The following is a 21,470-nucleotide window of genomic DNA, read 5'->3' as shown; positions in this document are numbered from 1 at the left end:
GTCTTGCTAATGCGACATAGCACCCACCAACATTCCACCAGAATCTGTGCTGCAAAATCCAAATATCACTCCTTCCCTTCTGAGTCCTGCCATGCACCCAAATGGTATTTTTTGGTCACATGTGAGGCATTGCCGTACTCGGGAGAAATTGGGGCACAGATTTTGGGGTGCTTTGTCTCCTTCATTCCTTGTGAAAATGAAAAATTTTGAGCCAGAACTGCATTTTTGTGTAAAAAATGTAATTTTTCATTTTCACAGCCCAGTTGTACAACAATTGGTGAAACCCCTGGGGGTTTGAAATGTACACTATAGCCCTAGATGAATTCCCTGAGGGGTGTAGTTTGCAAAATGGGGTCACTTGTGGGGGGGTTCCTAACTTTTAGCATCTTATGGTGCCTAGAAACCTACATGGTGCCTAAAAAATATTTTCATAAAAAGGAGGCTCCAAAATCAAGTAGGTGCTCCTTCTATTATGAAGCCTGTGGTTTGGTCAACGTGCACACTAGGGCCACATATAGGATATTTATGAAAACAAAAGAATTGGGGGAATCAATTTTTAGTCACATTTCTCTAGTAAAATTTACTGTGTTCCTTAGAAAAATGTATTAAAATTGAAAATCTGCTAAAAAAATGAAATTTTGAAATTTCACCTACACTTTGTTTTAATTCCTGTGAAACACCTAAAGGGTTAACAAACTTCCAAAATGCTGTTTTGAATACTGTGAGGGGTGCAGTTTTTGAAATGGTATCATTTATGGGGGTGTCTCACATACAAGTCCCTCAAAGTCACATCAGAACTGAACTGGTCCCTAAAAAAATCAGTGTTTGAAATTTTCTTGAAAATTTGAGAATTTGCTATTCATATTTTAAGCCTCCTAGTGTCCAAAAAAATTAAAAGGAGGTTGTAATAATGATGGAAACATAAAGTAGACATATGGTCTATGTTAGTTATTAACTATTTTGAGTGGTATGATTATTTGTCTCACAAGCAGAAAATTTAACATTTTGAAAATTGCTAAATTTTCCATTTTTTTACGACATTTTGGTATTTTTCACAAAAAAACACAGACTGTATCGACCCAAATTTACCACTAACTTGAAGTACAATGTGTCACGAGAAAACAATCTCAAAATCACTGGGATAAGTAAAAGCAAAAAAAAGTTATCCCCACTTAAGTGATACATGTCAGATTTGAAAAAAAGGGCTCTGTCAGGAAGGCAAAAACAGGCTGCGGCGGGAAGGGGTTAAAAAAAATGAAAATAAAAATAAGGTGTTTTTTTTTTCCAGGGGTGAGCCAATAGTGATGTATAATTCCAGGTGTGCTGCTCTTTTTTATAATTAAAAGAATACAATTTTTTATTTTCACTGCAGGAATTTGTCTGCCGTATAATTCCATGCCTGCCGCCATGTGTGCCGTATCAGTCCAGGGGTGCCGCCATCTGTGCCGTATAATTCCGTGTGTGCTGTATCTGGTCAGGGAAGCCCACATGTGTGACGCATAATTCCTGGGGTGAGCCAAGTGTGTCATATAATTCATGGGTTGCTGGAAAGTCTGCTGTATAATTCATGGGGTGCTGCTAAGGGTGCCGTCACAGTCCAGGGGTGATGCTAAGTGTGTCATATCAGTCCAGGGGTGAGCCAAGTGTGCTGTATAATTTATGGGGTGCTGCTAAGTCTTCTGTATCAATCCAGGGGTGCTGCCATTTTTTTTATTCAAAGAATAACTCTTTTTACTGCAGGAGTGTCACTATGTGTGCCGTATAATTACATGTGTGCTGTGTTTGTCCAGGGGTTCCGCCATCTGTGCCGTATAATACCATGTGTGCCATCATGTGTGCTGTATCAGGTCAGGGGTGCCACCATCTGTATTGTATAATTCTTGGTGTAAGCCAAGTCTGCCGTATAATTCATAAGGTGCTGCCAAGTGTGCTGTATTAGATCAGGGGTGATGCTAAGTGTGCCGTATCAGTCCAGGGGTGATGCTAAGTGTGCCATATCAGTCCAGGGGTGAGCCAAGTTTGCCAAATAATTCCTGGGGTGAGCCAAGTCTGCCGTATAATTCATGGGGTGCTGCCAAGTGTGCTGTATTAGTCCAGGGGTGATGCTAAGTGTGCCATATCAGTCCAGGGATGATGCTAAGTGTGCCATATCAGTCCAGGGGTGCTATTAAGTGTGCCGTATCAGTCTAGTGTTTGTGCCGCCCACTTGTGCCGCTTATAGTTATCCAACTACTTCCGTGCAACCTTTTTGCATAAAAACAATATTGTGAGGTGTGAGGTGTTCAGAATAGACTGGAAATGAGTGGAGATGAATGCTATTGAGGTTAATAATAGCATAGGAGCAACCCCCCAAATTCTGCGATTTTAGCAGTTTTTATGCTTTAAAAAAAAAAAAAAAAAACAGAACCCAATACCCAAAAATCCAAACACAAAACATTTAAGGTGTGTTTTGGCAAAACCCATTAGAACCCAAAACCTGAAGGTAATCAGAACCCAAAAACCAAAACCCAAAACCCGAAAAGTGGCCGGTGCACATCCCTAATTATACATCTAACCGTATATGGGCCACTTTGTCAACCATCACCAGTCTGAGTGAAAGCAACTGCCCATCACTTGCAATTCTCTTCTATTCAGAAATGTATACAACAGAAAAGGGGTGGAGAGCTGCGCTAATAAAAATACCAAGTACCAAGGAAGAATACACTTACACAAAGGGGTGTTTTTTGTATTTTTACTGATTATATTAAATCATATTTTAATTTTAAGAAAAAACAATTATACATATAAAAAATATATATATAAAAATTCATATAATTTCCAGGTGGCCACCTATAAACATATATCACTATATATTAATACATAAAAATGCAATTGGATGAAATATACACATATAAATTTTAGTAAAAATAGGTGTTTGTAATACACCCTATAATTTGAAGAAAAATGTGTAATAAAAAATGAAAAAAAATAAAAAATAAAAAAAGTAGATATAAGAAACAGATCCTGTCTCCGTATTTTGATACCACTTTAGATTTAGTGGTTATGGTGCAGTCACTTATTTGTGGTTTGAATCTGGATATAAAGTATGTATGCAGACGCTAAGTGCGCGTCTCTCACCTGCGCCTCCGTGCGCTGCTGGCTGGAAGATCTGAGTGTCCCTCCGGAGCAATGGTGGAGGGGAGCTGGCCAGGTAGATGTGATTGCTGGCAGCCGCTCTTACCCTCCGGACCCGTGCCGCTAGTGATGTTATATGCGGTGTCGTCTCTCTCACAGACGCTGGGTTCACTGATGCATCCTTGGAGTTCTCAGATGTGCCGGATGGAATATGCAGCGAGGTGGCCGGTGGAAAACGCCGGTGCAGGTGCCGTGATTTTTCTGCTAATTTTGTAGGTTTGCAGGTACAAGTTCCACAAGGCTTTATGCACTGGACAGGGAGAATTTCCAGCCTGTCCAGTGCATAAAGCCTTGTGGAACTTGTACCTGCAAACCTACAAAATTAGCAGAAAAATCACGGCACCTGCACCGGCGTTTTCCACCGGCCACCTCGCTGCATATTCCATCCGGCACATCTGAGAACTCCAAGGATGCATCAGTGAACCCAGCGTCTGTGAGAGAGACGACACCGCATATAACATCACTAGCGGCACGGGTCCGGAGGGTAAGAGCGGCTGCCAGCAATCACATCTACCTGGCCAGCTCCCCTCCACCATTGCTCCGGAGGGACACTCAGATCTTCCAGCCAGCAGCGCACGGAGGCGCAGGTGAGAGACGCGCACTTAGCGTCTGCATACATACTTTATATCCAGATTCAAACCACAAATAAGTGACTGCACCATAACCACTAAATCTAAAGTGGTATCAAAATACGGAGACAGGATCTGTTTCTTATATCTACTTTTTTTATTTTTTCTTTTTTTTCATTTTTTATTACACATTTTTCTTCAAATTATAGGGTGTATTACAAACACCTATTTTTACTAAAATTTATATGTGTATATTTCATCCAATTGCATTTTTATGTATTAATATATAGTGATATATGTTTATAGGTGGCCACCTGGAAATTATATGAATTTTTATATATATATTTTTTATATGTATAATTGTTTTTTCTTAAAATTAAAATATGATTTAATATAATCAGTAAAAATACAAAAAACACCCCTTTGTGTAAGTGTATTCTTCCTTGGTACTTGGTATTTTTATTAGCGCAGCTCTCCACCCCTTTTCTGTTGTATACATTTCTCCTCTGATTCTCAGCTGGTTATAGTATATTTCCAGCTAGAGATCAGTTGTAGTGTACTTACACTTGTACACTCAGAGGGCTGCAGCTCTTATAGTATATATTATTTATATATTATCAATTATTGTATAAAAACACATTTTTTTCTGTGCTGTAAATTTTATTAGCGCCCTAATTTCGACACTACATAGTGTCGACCATTTTGTTTGTTTTTTATTCAGAAATGTAGGTTATAACTGCATGTGACCTCCGCTCAGATGACAGCTGCTGTTGATTTATTCATTTAAAATGAAAATATATATATATATATATTTTTTTTTTTTTTTACTTTAAGTCTTTATTTCAATTTTCTTAAACATACAAATCATACTCATAAAAAGACACTGTGGTACAGTAAAACATCACATCCTAAACTCTGTCTACTGACTGCGCTGCTCAGCTGGCCGAAGATAAACAAGAATACGCTAATTATATGAAGATAGGGTCGAGACGACTGTTGTGGCTTACATACTTTTGCCAATCTTCTTTGATACCTGGCATGGAGGCCCATATTTATTTCGTATAGAGGATAGGTATATGGTATAGGGACTACATCTATCGACGAAGAGTAGAGTATATGCTTGGCGTGATTCCTAGTCTGTCCCTGGATACTAATAAAATCCTGCCAATTTCCAGAAGTAGTTGCTCATCACATCTATGTAAATAATGTATAATTGCATTGTCGTGTCTAAGGATATACTATAACATGTGCGGGTAAGTTTTTATCCATATCTTGTATTATCATATGAACAACGTCGTGAAATTGCAAAAGTGTCCGTGTTTATATTGAATCACTCTCGAGTATAGACTCGTTATAATCAGTGTTGTGTGACCATGAAAAAAGAAAAATGAGAGAAGGGAGAGAAAAAAAAAAAAAAAGGGATAAGAAGTGATCAAATTTACTTAGTGCTTAAATCTCCATGTGTCATCAACATTCCTTCCGATCCGCCTTTGCCGTTTTATGTACATAGTTTTAATGTCTTACCTGGCCTATATAGCCATAACTTACAACCAAATGACGACCAGACAGGTTACAAAATGTGTCTAATTGTAATATTACCCTCGTGTCTATTTCCTAATTATCGTGGTTTGTGGCCTGAAAGAAGGTGGATTTTACCCAATAATGCCAGATCTGGTCGAATTTAGCCAGTGTATTTCGTCTGATGTATATATATTTTTCTTGTCTATAGGTATAGATAACAAGTGCTGTCCATTTATTAAAGTCGGGACCTTTATTAGACATCCAAGTTCTCCCTATTAATACCTTCGCCAAAGAGCAGAGGTTATTTATGTACAATCTTTCATTACCCACAGTTCTATTGCCTCCTATACCTAATATACAGCGCTTAACGGTGAAATCTTCCTTCGAGAAGCCGGTATCGGCAATAGTTTGAATAACTCTACCCCAAAATTCTGCCACCACCTGGCATTCCCAAAGCAAGTGAATGAGGGTACCCGGATAAAGGCCACACTTTGGACAAGTGTCAGATGATCTGCCAGCGAACTTACACAGTGTCGTCGCAGATATATATGCTCTGTGTAGTATATAGAATTGTATCTGTTGGGTACGGAGTGCATTTGTGGCTTTCGCCACAGCTGACTTTGCCTCCGTCCATTCCTCCTCCTTCAGTGCCCCCACATCCTCTTCCCATTTCGCCCTCAGTATGTTTAACCCGTCGTCGTATTTCTTTTTACCCAGAATTCGATATAGTCTAGATACTAATTTTTTCCTATTTTTTTTATCGCAGTATTATTTTAATCGGGGATTCATCAAATGGTGGAGATTGACACGGATAATGCATCTCCAAAGCGCTTCTTAACTGTAAGAAGCGAAAGAAGTGTGTACGCGGTAGCCCAAACTCCTCCTTGAGCTGTGAGAAAGATTTCAGGCTCGTTGGGTTGTATAGTTGGGAGAGAGTGGTCACCGTGAAAGGATGCCATGCTTCTTTGATCTGGAGAGCTTTCACTTCCCTATCCAGGAGCAAAGCTTCCAGTGGATATTCTGGATCTATAGAATCAATCTCCAACATTTGGTTAGCTTCACGCCAAATTCTAATGGATTGAACCAAGAGTGGAGGGTCTGAGGCCAGTATGTTACCCTGTAGAATCCTATGTAATGGAGTTTTTCCTGGGGATGATAAGGTCACCAGGTCTAGAGCCATATCGCTTCCATATTGTTCTTGGTCCAGCCATGAACTTAAATGTATTAGCTGGGTAGCTATGTAGTACCTTCTAATGTCTGGTAGACCCAAACCGCCCTCCCCTCTCGGCCTCATTAAATTGTTTAACTGAATTTTGGGTCGAGCCCCGTTCCAGATAAACGAGGATATTATGCTGTTCAATTTTCTAAATATTGATTTAGGGAGGTAGGTTGGTGAGTGTAAAATCACGTATAGGAATTTTGGAAGGACTGCCATTTTGACCAAATTTATCCTGCCTGAAACTATCAATGGCAGTCTCTTCCAAGATTTTACTTTTTTCCCCAGCCAATCAAACAAGGGGTGGATATTCAGCCGTACATAGTCTTTTGGGTCCCGGGATACAATAACCCCTAAATATTTAAATGATGTAGCCCATTGTAGTGACTGGGGAGAAGACCTTGGGTAATTCGGCGATGGAAATTCGGCGATGGAAAAATGAAAATATATTTTTAATTATTATTACCGTCATCAGCATTTATCTTTCCATTCAAATTGTTGTTCTCATGGCGGGAACAGTATGAAATCCCGGAAGGTCGGAATCTTGGCGGTCGAAATACCAACGCCGGAATCCCGACCACCGCAATGCCGACAAGGGGGGGGGGGCGTGGATCGCCCCCCAACTTGTGTGCTCGCTGCACTCACCATGCAGCGGGACCGGTGTCTCGCTACGCTCGGCACACTATTCTCCCTTTATGGGTGTCGTGGTCACCCATAGAGGGACAAAGTGCCGGCATTGCGGCGGCCGGGATTCAGGCGTCGGTATTTCGACCGTCGCCATTCCGACTGCATCCCCTCATGGCAGCCTGATACTTTAATTCAATGTAAACCATATAATGAGACTGGGCAACAATAGCAGCGGAGTCAACTTCAACCATTATTAAATGATAGTTTGGGACACGTGCTGTATCTGTTAGCAACAAACACTTTGCAGAGCCCCTCTTGAACCTTTTCCGGGAATCTAAACCAGGACAGGGTCATTTCAGAGTGGAGGACAAAAAGGTCTGGATTTTCCAGTCTAACAAGAATCTTACTTGTGGGAAAAACTAAAACTACGGTATATGAGGTCAATAGCATGGATGAGAGAGAAACTAAAGCCTTTAGTGACAGGACCCAGACAGGAAGCTGAGGGGAGCAGAGAAAGCAGAGAATGACAGACGGGACTTACAGCTGTTCTGCAGCAACTTCTCCAGAGAATCTCGCCATTGCAGGGCTTCATCTGATGATGGTCTGTTAAAGGAAACAGATGGAGGTATCACTATACTGGCTCACCAATTGGACCTATTATGTTACCTGCAGGTACTCAGGGATATATGTACATTCATAAGTAAAAAAGTGGGTGAGCAGAGAATACATGAATTAACTGTAAATATTTGGAAAACTCATGTGTTAAACGCATCTTGACAAATTTCGAACTCCAATAGAAGCATGTTAATATTGGTCCCAGGGATGAATGCTTTGGCTGGGGGGACTTGTATAAAAAGTCTCCCCCCGGCTGTGGCATTACCCTGCTGGCTGGTTTTGCCTGGGGCTGGTTCTTAAAATACGGGGGACCCCTACTCATTTTGTCCCCCGTATTTTGGGAACCAGCCCCAGAGCAGGAGCCTGGGGCTGGTTGTTAAAAATCGGGGAACCCCTATTTGTCGGGTTCCCTGATTCTTAATTACCGGCTCCAGGCTCCGTCAGCCTGGTGCTGGTTACGGCTGTGGGGGGGACCCCACGCCGTTTTTTTTTTTTATATTTAATTTTTTTTCTATTTTTTTACACTGAAGCCTGCACGGATCTGACTGATCCGTGCAGGCTTAAAGCAAATACGACAGGAAAATGGTGTTCTATTTTCCTGTCGTATTTGCGTGGGTGTTTCACACCACTTAGCAGCCGTATTATCCATACGGCTGCTTAGTAAATCAGAAACCACCATTCTTTTGAATGGTGATTTCTGTCGTATCCTATCGGTGGTGTAGACATTCGTATATGTAAATACAAATACGAATGTTCCATCTTTAGGACTACGAATTGTTGTATTTTTGGGATTGTAAATCCCGAAAATACAAATTCGTAAAAAAAAGGTGTATTTCTGCCTACGAATACACCTTCTTTCTACGAATCCATTTTGGTAAATGTCCCCCTGAATTGCAATACATCACCACTGGAGCACGTGTTCCCGTCTGATAATAATGTCCTTTGGAGGATGTTATGCTCTGTAGGCAGGGTGCAATGTCACAAGATTGTGAATTAGTGGGTCCAGTGGGATGCAGATGATAGTGTCCCAAGGCTGGGGTAAATAGGGGAGTCCTTTGAGACTCAAGGTGCCCACACACTAGAACGATTTTTTGGCCGATTGGCCGATTTCCGATAAATCGGCTGATATATTGTCCGATGTTTACCGATAATCGATCGAAAATCGTCCTATTTCAGTCCAATGCGAGCTCCCGTGGATCTTTTGTTAAATCTTCTGATCTTATGTGTTGCATGAAAGATCAGAAGATTTAACAAAAGATCCATAGGAAAGCACACGGGATCTTAAGAAAGATCTTTGATAAAGATGTGCGCTTGCCTGAAATCTTTTGTCCAGGACAGGCAAAAGATTTGAAGGCTAATTTATGCGCACATCTTATGATCGCAGATCTTTCTAGTGTGTGGGCACCTTTAGGGCCTTATTCAAGTTCACTCTTTCTGACAAAATCCTTCTTAGATGCACAAAACCATGTGCACTACAGGGGGGCAGATGTAAAATGTGCAGAGAGAATTAGATTTGGGTGAGTTATTTTGTTTCTGTGCAGGGTAAATAATGACTGCTTTATTTTTACACTGCAATATAGATCTCACTTTGCAGTAAAACCCCACCCAAATCTAATTCTCTCTGCACAAGTAACATCTGCCCCACCTGCACTGCACATGGTTTTGTCCATCTAAAGCCCCCCATACACGGTCTGTTAATCGGATCCGTTGTGTGCTTAAACAGCACACATCGGATCGGATCGCATCCCTAGTGCATGCAGTGTGCATGCACTGCGATCCGATCCGATGTGTAGCTAGTACAAAAAGTATGTGCAGCACATACTTTTTGTACCGTACTATGTGATGCGCGGGAGCGCGCATCGCATAGTACAGAACGGAGCCATACACAACGAACCGTGTATGGGCTCCTTAAGAAGGATTTTGTCAGAAAGAGTGAACTAGAATAACCCCCTTAGTGCAAGGCTGAAATCCTGAGCTGGTTTAATCAGAATTTGGACACTTGGAAGCGTCCACTGGTGTCTTGTAATGTCCAATAAAGTGTATTTGTGCCACTAATGCATTTCGTTGTACTGAACAACTTTTTCAAAGTTGTAGCACTGGGTTCTAAGGTCTGGGTATCTAAACACTTGGTATTATATGTACACTAACAAAGATTGACAGTTCCTCAAAAAGTAGTCTCCTATTTAGTTTGTGCAGAAAAGAAAAAGTAGACTATTTCTGTACAGCTGTCTGTCCCAGAGCTTCCCTTCACCGGAGAACACTGGCCCTGACAGATCGCTTAGCACACAGCGCTAACACATCGCTGTGTGCTAAACGATCTAGCTGAGCGATTTACTCAGATCGCTCAGCAGTCTGGCCCCGTGTATAGGTCCTGTTATACTGACCACATTTTCTGGAGGGGACAGCTTGGTCGTGTATATGGGTGTGTCCGAAGGAAAGATGGGCTGATTGGTGGTTGTGGCTGCACAATTGTGTTATTGTGGCTCTGCCCCCATCCCTGCATTGATTGAATTGTAGAGGTCGGGGCTACAAGGATGTGATTCAGTGATATTACCTATGCCTCTGACCTATTGAATTCAGTCTGTCTGAATAGATGGTTTTTATGTTTAAATGGCTCAATGTAAAGGTGGCGATCCCAGGAAAGATACCCATGCTTTTTACGGGTTGGGATCATTTGGTCTACAGCATGATGGTCGACAGTCATTATGTCGACACCATCACGGCGACATGGGAAAATGTCGACATGGTTATAGGTAGAAAGGTTATCAGTTCGGCAGGTCATTAGTTCGACAATGTCTAGTTCGATAGTCAGGAGTTTTTCACTATTTTTTACTTGACTGTCAACACAGTCAACATGGACACAGTTTAAAGTGCACTGCATCCCCTCGCATCGCTCGCTGCGCTCGCAATGCACCAGGCACGGTGCCTCGCTATGCTCGGCACACTATTTTATTCTCCCACCACGTCCTTGTGGATGGTAGGGCATGAAATACCGCCCATCGACACATGTCGGCTCAAAGAACAGTGAAAAACCCCACGTCGACCTTTTGACTGTCGACCTAGACACTGTCAAACTAATGACCTGTCGAACTAATGACCTTTCGACCTTTTCCCATGACAACCTTTTACCATGTCAACCTTTCACCATGTCGACCTAGTGGTGTCAACCTAATGACTGTCGACCATCATGCTGTAGACCAAATCCCACTTTAGAAACTATGTTTTTTATTACATTTTTAAAACACATAGGGCAGTATTCAATGAGAATAATTCTCTGTGCATGGCGAGAGATTTTTTCTCTCGCCATGCACTCGCCCTGTTCCGGATTGCTCGCTGCCACTCCTGCTCCCACTATTCAATGTGGTTAAGACTCGCCGCCACTCGCGGCAAAACTTAACTCCTGCAGCGGACGAGCGTCCACGGCAGGGAGCTGGCAGGGAGCCGGGGGACGGTGGCAGCCAGGGAGATTAAAGTCTCCCTGGCTGCCCCAGAACATATGTGGAGGGGAGGAGGGCTCCCCGGGACCCAGGCAGCACAAGCTGCCCCCCCTATAGCCAGCGGGGGACCCAGTATTCACTGCACCCGATCGTGCATATGTAATGATCGGGTGCAGTGAATATATAAATATCTAATGAGCGGCTCGAGAGCTCCGGCCCCCTGCTGGCTGCTCTGTGTAAAAAAAAAAATTAAAAAAATATATATATATTTTTTATTAAATATATATTCATGTGCTATAAGCACATGAATAAAAATAACATGCCCCTTCACAGAAAAAAAATCCTGATTTTTTTACACCAAAATTAAAAAAAAATAAACTTTTAGTTTAAAAGTTCACATTCCAGTTCTCCATGAAAAGATGGAGAATTGCTACACGGAGAGACATGGCGAAAATCACTTAAAAAGATGGCGAAAATATCACATTGAATAGGGTGGTTCACTTTTGGAGAGCAAAATGCTCCTTCCACCGCGAAAATAGCACAAACTCGCCATAAAACACGGAACATTTTTCTTATTGAACACTGCCCATTATATAGGTCTCAGACAGCTCACGGCTTAATCTGTGCAGTCTAGTTCTTGTTGATGTTATAAATAAAGGATACATTTAAGAAACTGGCAAGTTTCAAACTAAAATATATCATAAAAAACATTGATGTCAATAGATTGTAAAGATTAGCATTACTGCCTCATAGGACTAAGGTCATTTGTTTGATTCCTGACATAACCATAACTGTGTGTAGTTCATGCAATCTCTCCTTGCTTACATGGGTTTTCACTGGGTACTTCAGTTTTCCTTCACACTCCAAAAATAAGCATAAGGTTAATTAACTCCCGACAAATATGATCTCTAGTCTATAAGTATGTGCATGTGCATGTGTTTAGGGAAGACTAGATGGGACAAGTGGTTCTTATCTGCCATAAAACTCTATGGGCCTTATTCTGGTTCACTCTCGGAGGCAAATTCCTTCTCAAATCGACACAGAAATGTGCACGGCAGGGAGGCAGATGTAACATGTGCAGATACTGTAGAATTAGATTTGGGTTTTTCTTCAAAGTGAGATCTATATTGCAGTGTAGAAGCAGTCAGTATTTTCCCTGCACATAAACAAAATAATTTACCCGAATCTAATTCTCTCGGCACATTTTACATCTGCCCCCCTGCAGGAAAGTTGTGACTTGACCTGAATAAGAAACGTGCAAAATCATTTTGATCTGAGTCAACATCTTCTGTTCTGGCAAGAGGCCTGAAGTTTCACTTTTTTGGTGAAAATGACGAAAACTATGAAGATGCTCCGATCCAGTTTAAATTATGTCAAGATGTCTTAGAGTGGTTCATTAATATACTTTAGCTTAGTTAAAGAGAGTACAAGCTTGTCCTAGTGACTGACTTTTGTGGAGAAAAAATCGCTAATAATGAACCCATTTTAATGGTTTCAAGAACGTTTTTTTTTTTGGGGGGGGGGGGGATGCTCTGAAATTGATGTGATCACGAATAGAAACTTGGTGGGAAAAAAAACAGGGTAAATCCCTTTTGATTGCCCTTAACCCCTTCATGACAGAGCCAGTTTGTGCCTTCATGACAGAGCCCTTTTTTTCAAATCTGACATGTCTCACTTAAGTGGGGATAACTTTTTTTTGCTTTTACTTATCCCAGTGATTTTGAGATTGTTTTCTCGTGACACATTGTACTTCAAGTTAGTGGTAAATTTTGGTCGATACAGTCTGTGTTTTTTTTGAAAAATACCAAAATATCGTAAAAAAATGGAAAATGTAGCAATTTTCAAAATGTTAAATTTTCTGCTTGTGAGACAAATAATCTTACCACTCAAAATAGTTAATAACTAACATAGACCATATGTATACTTTATGTTGCCATCATTATTTCAACCTCCTTTTCATTTTTTTGGACACTAGGAGGCTTAAAATATGAATAGCAAATTCTCAAATTTTCAAGAAAATTTCAAACTCTGATTTTTTTAGGGACCAGGTCAGTTTTGATGTGACTTTGAGGGACTTGTATGTGAGACACCCCCATAAATGATGCCATTTCAAAAACTGCACCCCTCACAGTATTCAAAACAGCATTTTGGAAGTTTGTTAACCCTTTAGGTGTTTCACAGGAATTAAAACAAAGTGTAGGTGAAATTTCAAAATTTCTTTTTTTTTGCAGATTTGCAATTTTAATACATTTTTCTAAGGAACACAGTACATTTTACTAGAGAAATGTGACTAAAAATTGATTCCCCCAATTCTTTGGTTTTCATAAATATCCTATATGTGGCCCTAGTGTGCACGGTGACCAAACCACAGGCTTCATAATAGAAGGAGCACCTACTTGATTTTGGAGCCTTCTTTTTATGAGATTATTTTTTAGGCACCATGTAGGTTTCTAGGCACCATAAGATGCTAAAAGTTAGGAAACCCCCCACAAGTGACCCCATTTTGCAAACTACACCCCTCAGGGAATTCATCTAGGGGTATAGAGTACATTTCAAACCCCCAGGGGTTTCACCAATTGTGGTACAACTGGGCAGTGAAAATGAAAAAAAATAATTTTTCATTTTCACAGCTCAGTTGTATCAAAATTGGTGAAACCTCGGGGGGTTTGAAATGTACTCTATACCCCTAGATGAATTCCCTGAGGGGTGTAGTTTGCAAAATGGGGTCACTTGTGGGGGGGTTCCACTGTATGGGTGTTTCGGGGGTCATTCAACCAGAATCTGTGCTGCAAAATCCAAAAATCACTCCTTCCCTTCTGAGTCCTGCCATGCACCCAACTGGTATTTTTTGGTCACATGTGAGGCATTGCCGTACCCGGGAGAAATTGGGGCACAGATTTTGGGGTGCTTTGTCTCCTTCATTCCTTGTGAAAATGAAAAATTTTGAGCCAGATCTGCATTTTTGTGTAAAAAAATTTAATTTTTTACACAAAAATGCAGTTCTGGCTCAAAATTTTTAATTTTCACAAGGAATGAAGGAGACAAAGCACCCCAAAATCTGTGCCCCAATTTCTCCCGAGTACGGCAATGCCTCACATGTGACCAAAAATTACCAGTTGGGTGCATGGCAGGACTCAGAAGGGAAGGAGTGATTTTTGGTGGTGGAATGAATGGTGGGTGCTATGTCGCATTAGCAAGACCCCCGAAGCACCAATACAGTGGAACCCCCCCACAAGTGACCCCATTTTGGTCACCAGCTTTGGGAGGGGGGCTGGCGCTGCGGCTGGCGGGGGGGTGGGAGGGGTGCTGGCGCTGCGGCAGCCGGGTGGGTGGGAGGGAGGGGGGCTGCCGGGTGGGGGGGGGGGGGGGGGGCTGGCGATCGTTGGTGATCGGTGCGGTATACACACACACACACACACACACACACACACATATATATATATATATATATATGTGTGTGTATATATATATATATATACAGATAGCGCAGGCCTTATGCTTGCTGGCGAATCGCCAGCAGCATGCTGCTGGCGATCCGCCAGCAACACGGCGCGCCATCTGACTGAGACGCGCGTGCGTCCCCCACGCACGCGCGTCTCAGTATCCGGGCGGCCGGGCGGCGAGGCGGACACAATACTGTCCGCCTCCCGCTCGAGGGGGGCTGGGGGGACCCGAGGAGGCTGTGGGGGGGTGCGGGCGCCCGGTGTGGGCACCGGGCGACCGAGGGCAGCACCGTCGGAAGGGGACGCGCGCGCACCTCGTGCGCGCGCGTCCCCTTCCGACACACAGATGGCGCAGGAGCAGGGAATGGCGATGGCGACGCCATCGCCATCCCCTGCAAAGATGAGCCCGGCCCCATCTGTATATATACATATATATATATATACACACACATATATATATATATATATATATATATATATATATATATATATGTGTGTGTATATATATATATATATATATATATATATACATTTGCAATACTTATTTTTTATTTAAACTTTTCTAGCAGCATGATGCTGCTGCTGCTGCTGCTGCGGGAGGGAGGGGGGAGGAGGGCAGCGCTGCGTGCGCACCGGGGGAGCCGCGGGAGCTGCTGCTGCTGCTGCCGCCGGGTGAGTGCCCGGCGGGTGGGAGGGGGGGGGGCTGCACATCGGTGGTGATCGGTGCTGCACCGATCACCACCGTTTTCTGTGTTACCGAGCGGCTTAGCCGCCGGTAACACAGGAAACGCTGTGATTGACTGTTCAGATTTGAACAGCCAATCACAGCGATCGCCGACCGGGGGGGGCACCCCTGCCCCCCCTGGGCGACGAGGGGGGATGTCTGCTGTCAGGGACAGCAGACATCACCTAACTGTCACTGCGTCTCTAGACGCAGTGACAGTTAGAAGTCATGACGTATATATACGTCAACGGTCGGGAAGTACTTCCCGACCATGACGTATATATACGTCAAATGTCGTGAAGGGGTTAATAGAAGAGTGCACCTATGTGTCTTCTAATGTCCAACAAACTCTTTACTGACTGCTCCAGTAAGTTCAGTAACAATGCATTACACTCTGTTCTTTAGGTGCAGGATTTAAAACACTTCTGTTTATTGTCTTTTCTTGTGGCAGTTTATTTTAACCATGAATTGGTCTGAAAAACATCCCCTATGCTGGGAACATGAAAGGGCTGCATTACAGCATATCATTATGCAGAGATAAGCCAATATATTAACAGTTAAATATGTTGATGTGCATTATGCTGTAATAAACAAATACATCTAATGTTTAGAAAAATAAAATCAAGAACATTGATTCAAAAATAACAAGTTAATCATTCTGTGAGTGGTGTCCACCAGTACATGTATGCCAATCACTGTGTTCATTTCTAGGCAGGATTGATCAGCAATACTTATTACACTTATTACAGCATAATGCACTTCAATGTATTTAACTGTTAATATATTGGCTTATCTTTGGCATAATTATATGCTGTAATGCAGCCCCTTCATGTTCTCAGCATAGGGGATGCATACCTGTTTTTCTGTCAATAAAACAGAATTGATATGTAAAATGATACATTAGACAGTTTACACTGTTACTTGTAATACTTATTGTAACAGTTACTGTTTTTCTATAACAGACTGCAACAGTTATTTCTTATTTATGTACACATGATTGTCTATCTTTGTATATGCACTGCAAAGAGCAGCATAAATCCAATTTCATGTATTTCAGTGACACTGTGTGAAACATAACACTGCATAATGGCCCTTAATCAGACCTGATCGCAGTACAAATTTGTTATCAAAATGGGCTAAAAATGCTGCACTGCAGGTGCGGCAAATGTAACATGTGCAGATCTATTGTCAGACTGGGCTGGTTGGAACAAAATCCTAGTAATGGATGAGAGCAAATGACAGTTGACCATTTACTTTGAAATGACGGAAAACTGCCAAAAACTGTGATTCAGATATTACCAGGTATTTGTTCCAACCGGCCCAATCTGACAATCGATCTGTAGACGTATGGCCACCTTTAGATTTGTGTGAGTTATTTTGTTTCCGTGCAGGATAAATACTGGCTGCATTATTTTTACACTGCAATTTAGATTTCAGTATCAACACACCCCACTCAAATGTAACTCTCTCTGCACATTACATCTGCCCCACCTGCAGTGCAGCATTTTTTTTGCCCATTTTGAGAACAAATTTGTACTGCGATCAGGTCTGATTAAGGGCCATTATGCAGTGTTATATTTCACACAGTGTCACTGAATTCCATTTAGAGTATTTGTGCTTCTTCTATTATAAACACATTCAGGATAAAACACACAATATTCACCATGAAAATGGGTAAATTATTAGGGATTTTTTCTCCTGCCAAAGTCAGTCACTTTGCACTAGGACAAGCTCTTACTCTCTTTTACTATGCTAAAGTATATTAATGAACCACTCTAAGACATATTGATATAATTTTAACTAGATTGGAGCATCTTCATAGGTTTCGTTATTTTTGCCTAAAAAGTGAAACTTCAGGCCTCTTGCCAGAACAGAAGATGTTGACTCAGATCAAAAAGCTTTTGCACATTTCTTATTCAGGTCAAGTCACAACTTTCCCACACTAGCCGAATTTGAATTTCTCAATTTCAGTTTTTTCACTCCGCCCTAGTGAACATGGCTTTGTCCATTTGAGAAGGAATTTGCCTGAGAGCGAACCAGAATAAGGCCCTACGGTATGTTTCTATCTACATTCATATGCTTCTGTCATTTTGATTTTCTGATTCCCTCACTTTACAGTAATGTGACCAGGGTCCTCCTAACAGCATTGTAGGTCCTGGATAAAGCAATCTGCTGGTAACACTACATACCCGTTCACAGGAACATGTGGTCCTGTGCTTCCATACAGTGAATGACTGTCAGCTCTCTGGGGGTTATTCAGAGCTGATGACTGCCCTGCTGATTTGCAAGGAGGCAGATTATTGATTGATATCAGCTCTGGCCTGTTTCTATGGCACGGGCAGAGTAGGTTCTGCATTAAGCGCACTTGCAAAGACTGGAAAATTATTCGATGGTGAGTGAGTTGCGAATGCAAGTATGTTTTCCGTGTGTATTCGCTATGCAGCCACTTGGACCAAGCCTATGCAACTACGGGGGTTGCAATCATTTGCAAACTTTTGACTGAAGGTCAGTATTGACTGACCTTAGTATTGACCTATTAACTGTTGACCTAGGCACTATCGACCTACCATCCGGCTCCCAGGTGAAACAGGGTGCTCTTAGATTAAGGCTAAATTCAAAAAGGTGTGTAGACAGGTTTGTCTAGACATAGGGGGTATTCAATGTGGGATTACGACTTTTGGAACGTCCCGACAGTAGGAATCCCAGGCTGTTTTTGGTCAGCTGCCTGACTTCACGGGCGGAATTTAATGTTCTGCCTGTTGTGTGGTGGCCACTTTCGGCCAAAACGTCCATGGATTGTCGAGAAATGGCCATGAATTCAACAATCCACGGCTGTGCCTGACAAAAAAGATCTGCTTTGCCCAAACCTGACGTCAATGCTGTCGGAAACGGCAGCATTGTTTGAATAGGTGGTGGCTGCTATTTCCCCTGTTGGAAATAGCTGCTGACATTGAATACCGCCCATAATGTTGTTTGTATTCAGCTTTCCATCATTGGTAGAGCTGATGCAAGTGCAAATTGATAATGATAATGGCTATGAAATCAAGAATACAGCTCAGTGTGGCCTGGCCACAGATTACAATTAACTCAGCATGCATATTTCGTTTTCCATGCAGTGCGGGATCATTTAGGGTTGACTTATATTCCTAGCTGACTTGTTTTCCATAATGTGGTTGGCATCGAGATAAGAGATGTACCGTGGCAAGGGAAGAAATGGCTACCAGTCCCATTAATTACATGTGTCTTGATTCACGGACTGCACTAATTGCAGCCAGTCGCCATGATTATCCAGCAGTCTTAACTCCTTATGCTGTATAAAACAAGTGAAAAAGTACGTAAGAGAAGCCAATGACAAAGTGTCTTCTCACTTCCACTGCTGCTCAGTAAGGGGTGTGTGGTGCACCCTTCCTCTTGCATAGAGATCATTGTCAGTAATGGTAACTGACACATTGACCTTAGACTTCAGCCCGCAGAAATAGATAAAGCTAAAAAATAAATTAGATGTTCTCTGGGATGTTTCACAGTCATCCAATAATTAGGCCGAATTAAATTAGGTATAAACCACAGTCACAATATTCAATATAGCTGTGTCATTAATGAGATAATTAGAGCAATGAGTGCACAGAAATGATTTATACAGGGCGTCTGCAGATTGCCATAGGACCAGGTTTGTAACACAACAAAATCATCAGTTTATGTACAGGAGTCATTCTAAGCTACAGTAGAGTCAGAATGCATTGTATATGAGTATACAGAGCTACATGCATAGTTCATACAAAGAAAAGATGGAGATTCAGCACCAGGCTTAAGCAGGGTACACACTTCATGACTGTTTAAACAATTTGGCCGATTCCGACAGAGCGTAACTACAAAATGCTGAAATCGACCATTATATAGCTGAGAATGCAAGCTCTTGTTGCCAGATACTTCCCCAGTTGGCCTGCATGCAGTAATACGGAAGGCATTGAGTGCATTATGGCCACTGTTGTTGTTCCCGGCATCAGTAAGTGTGTATGCACTTACCGATGCCAGCTCCCCTACCTGGTCCTGTCACTCGGCACCCACATCGTCTTATGTCAGTTACTGAAAGCCCAAATGAGCATCCACTAGCCAGATCCCCACCATTCATGTTCAAAGCAGCATGGTAGGGCTTCCAAAGCAGATAGGCCAGTGTCACCAGCACCTCCTTCAACTTAACACTGACATCCTCCAACTCTACTGCCAACTCCTGCACCAACACAATCTTACAGTATATAACCATAGGCAAATCTAAGGGGTGGTCCGGGGGTGCACACCGGACCACCCATTAGACTGCCCGGCATCTGTACCTTTAAATATTTAATCACCACCGCGGCCCAGTTTTTACACATTAAACATGGCCACGGGAGGGCTGCACGCATGCCCGACTGCACGCAGCTCCTCCCATGGTCCTTTGCTGAGAGTGAGCACCCTGGGCGGCTCCCTCCGTGTCTTCCTCCGTCCTCCCTCCTCCACGTGCTGCTCCTGCGGCTTAGCGTGTGGGTGCTGCAGCAGCAGCAGCCAGCCAGCAGGGTCCAGGTCACACGGCGACGGGGAATGACAGTCCAGTCCTGACTCCTGAGACTGTCTCGTTCAACTGTTATTTCAGCTCCTGACTCCAAACTGTGGGCGCCAGTAAGTGCAGTGCAGTGAGTGACTCACTGTCTCACTGGCTGGTATTTCTGTGCATAATGCCTATGCGCCCTGCCTGCTGTTTACTTTAATGGGCACTCTGCAATGGTCTTCAAAAAAATAAAAAAACGTGGTAATCTGTCCCATACTGCGCAGTGCCCTGCCCAGTGCAGGGCACTGCGCAGTGGGACAGATTACCACATTTTTTTAAAGGCCATTGCAGGCTACAATAATGGCCTTTAAAATAAAAGTGGTAATCTGTGTCCCCCCCTCCTGCCTGGCCCTGTTTTTTTTTTACTGTATGCTCCCCACAGGGTGCATTGGGCTGTGGAGGTGGGGGGTGGATGTGTTGAGGTAGTGTTGGGAGGGGTTTGTGACAAAGATGCAGGTGCACTGCCTGCTATTTGTATTTCACCGATGAAAGGTGGAGAGAGATAAAGTATATTAGACAAAAAGGCCTGTGTCTGCTGTTTCTAATCCTATGTTAGTACTGTATAATACAAGTTCTAATGCCATTTTTTAAAAATGTTCAAAGTAATAATAAATTAATCTGTGGGCATGGCAAGCAGCTCACAAACCACTGGGCATGCCCTCACAGCGGTGAAAAAATGTGGGAGTGACTATCCACTGTTAAGCCACGCCCCTCAAATGAGGCCACGCCCCATTATGTGTAGTCTGGGACCCCCATTAACATATTTCTAGATTCGCCTGTGCATATAACACGATCTTACAGTATATAATCTTACATATTGATTGTTGTTTTCATAGACCTTTATTATCAGATGTCATAGATCAGGTTCTACAGCACAACTAGATGGAGTTGTGAGCAGTGAGTTATAAATAGTGATAAATTGGAGAGTGATAAACAGCCAGCCAATCAACTCCTACCTGTCATGTTACAGGCTGGGTTTGAAAAATGACAGGTAGGAGCTGATTGGCTGGTTGTTTATCATTCTCCATTGTATCACTTTTTGAAGCTTGATACATCTGGCCCTCAAGAATCCAGTTCCGTAAATTGTATTTGTGGTCATAAGTTTATTAGTAAAACTCTATTTCATGTTTTAAGCCGATGAAACTTTCAGTGTAGCGATACCTACTTGGGTGCCTTGATTGGTTTCTCATGTTTCTCAGGGTACGGGATAATTAAGTCAATGGCATTTTCTGGCTTCTGGAGGAGAGTTCCAAGTTTGGTCTTTATCTCCTTGGCTCTGCAGAAAAAAGTAACACAGGTGAAGGGTGTTATTAGTAAAAAAGGTTATGTTTAAATAAAACATTGTCACAATGTATTTTCATATTCATATTGTAAGGAAAGAACAGGTTTACCCATGTGGTGTGTTATCAGATGATTAACTACAAGATCTATAAGTTCTATAAATGCACTTAAGATAATTGAATTGACCTGTACTTGTTAAAGTCATGTGTCATTTAATAATGTGTTTCATTACAAAGAGTATATTGTAATATAACATGCCCACTGTGTCTTTAAGAACAAAT

At 42.3% G+C, this 21,470-nt stretch overlaps 1 protein-coding gene across 1 annotated transcript in view; it reads right to left on the bottom strand.

Annotated features, from left to right (window-relative positions):
* Window positions 1–21,470, bottom strand: part of RGS5 (regulator of G protein signaling 5) — a 146,460-nt gene that overhangs the window by 67,531 nt on the left and 57,459 nt on the right. Inside the window, exons 2-3 of the mRNA XM_083156968.1 lie at window positions 21,074–21,184; window positions 7,649–7,710 (exon numbers count right to left, since the gene is read on the bottom strand). Coding sequence (XP_083013094.1) covers window positions 7,649–7,710; window positions 21,074–21,184 — 173 coding nt within the window. The remainder of the gene's footprint in view (window positions 1–7,648; window positions 7,711–21,073; window positions 21,185–21,470) is intronic.

Source organism: Crinia signifera, chromosome 8, assembly GCF_055691185.1.
Source record: "Crinia signifera chromosome 8, ASM5569118v1, whole genome shotgun sequence".
Taxonomy (NCBI): Eukaryota; Metazoa; Chordata; class Amphibia; order Anura; family Myobatrachidae; genus Crinia; species Crinia signifera.
The sequence above is the reverse complement of the archived record's forward strand: the minus strand, read 5'-3'. Positions and strand labels throughout refer to the sequence as shown.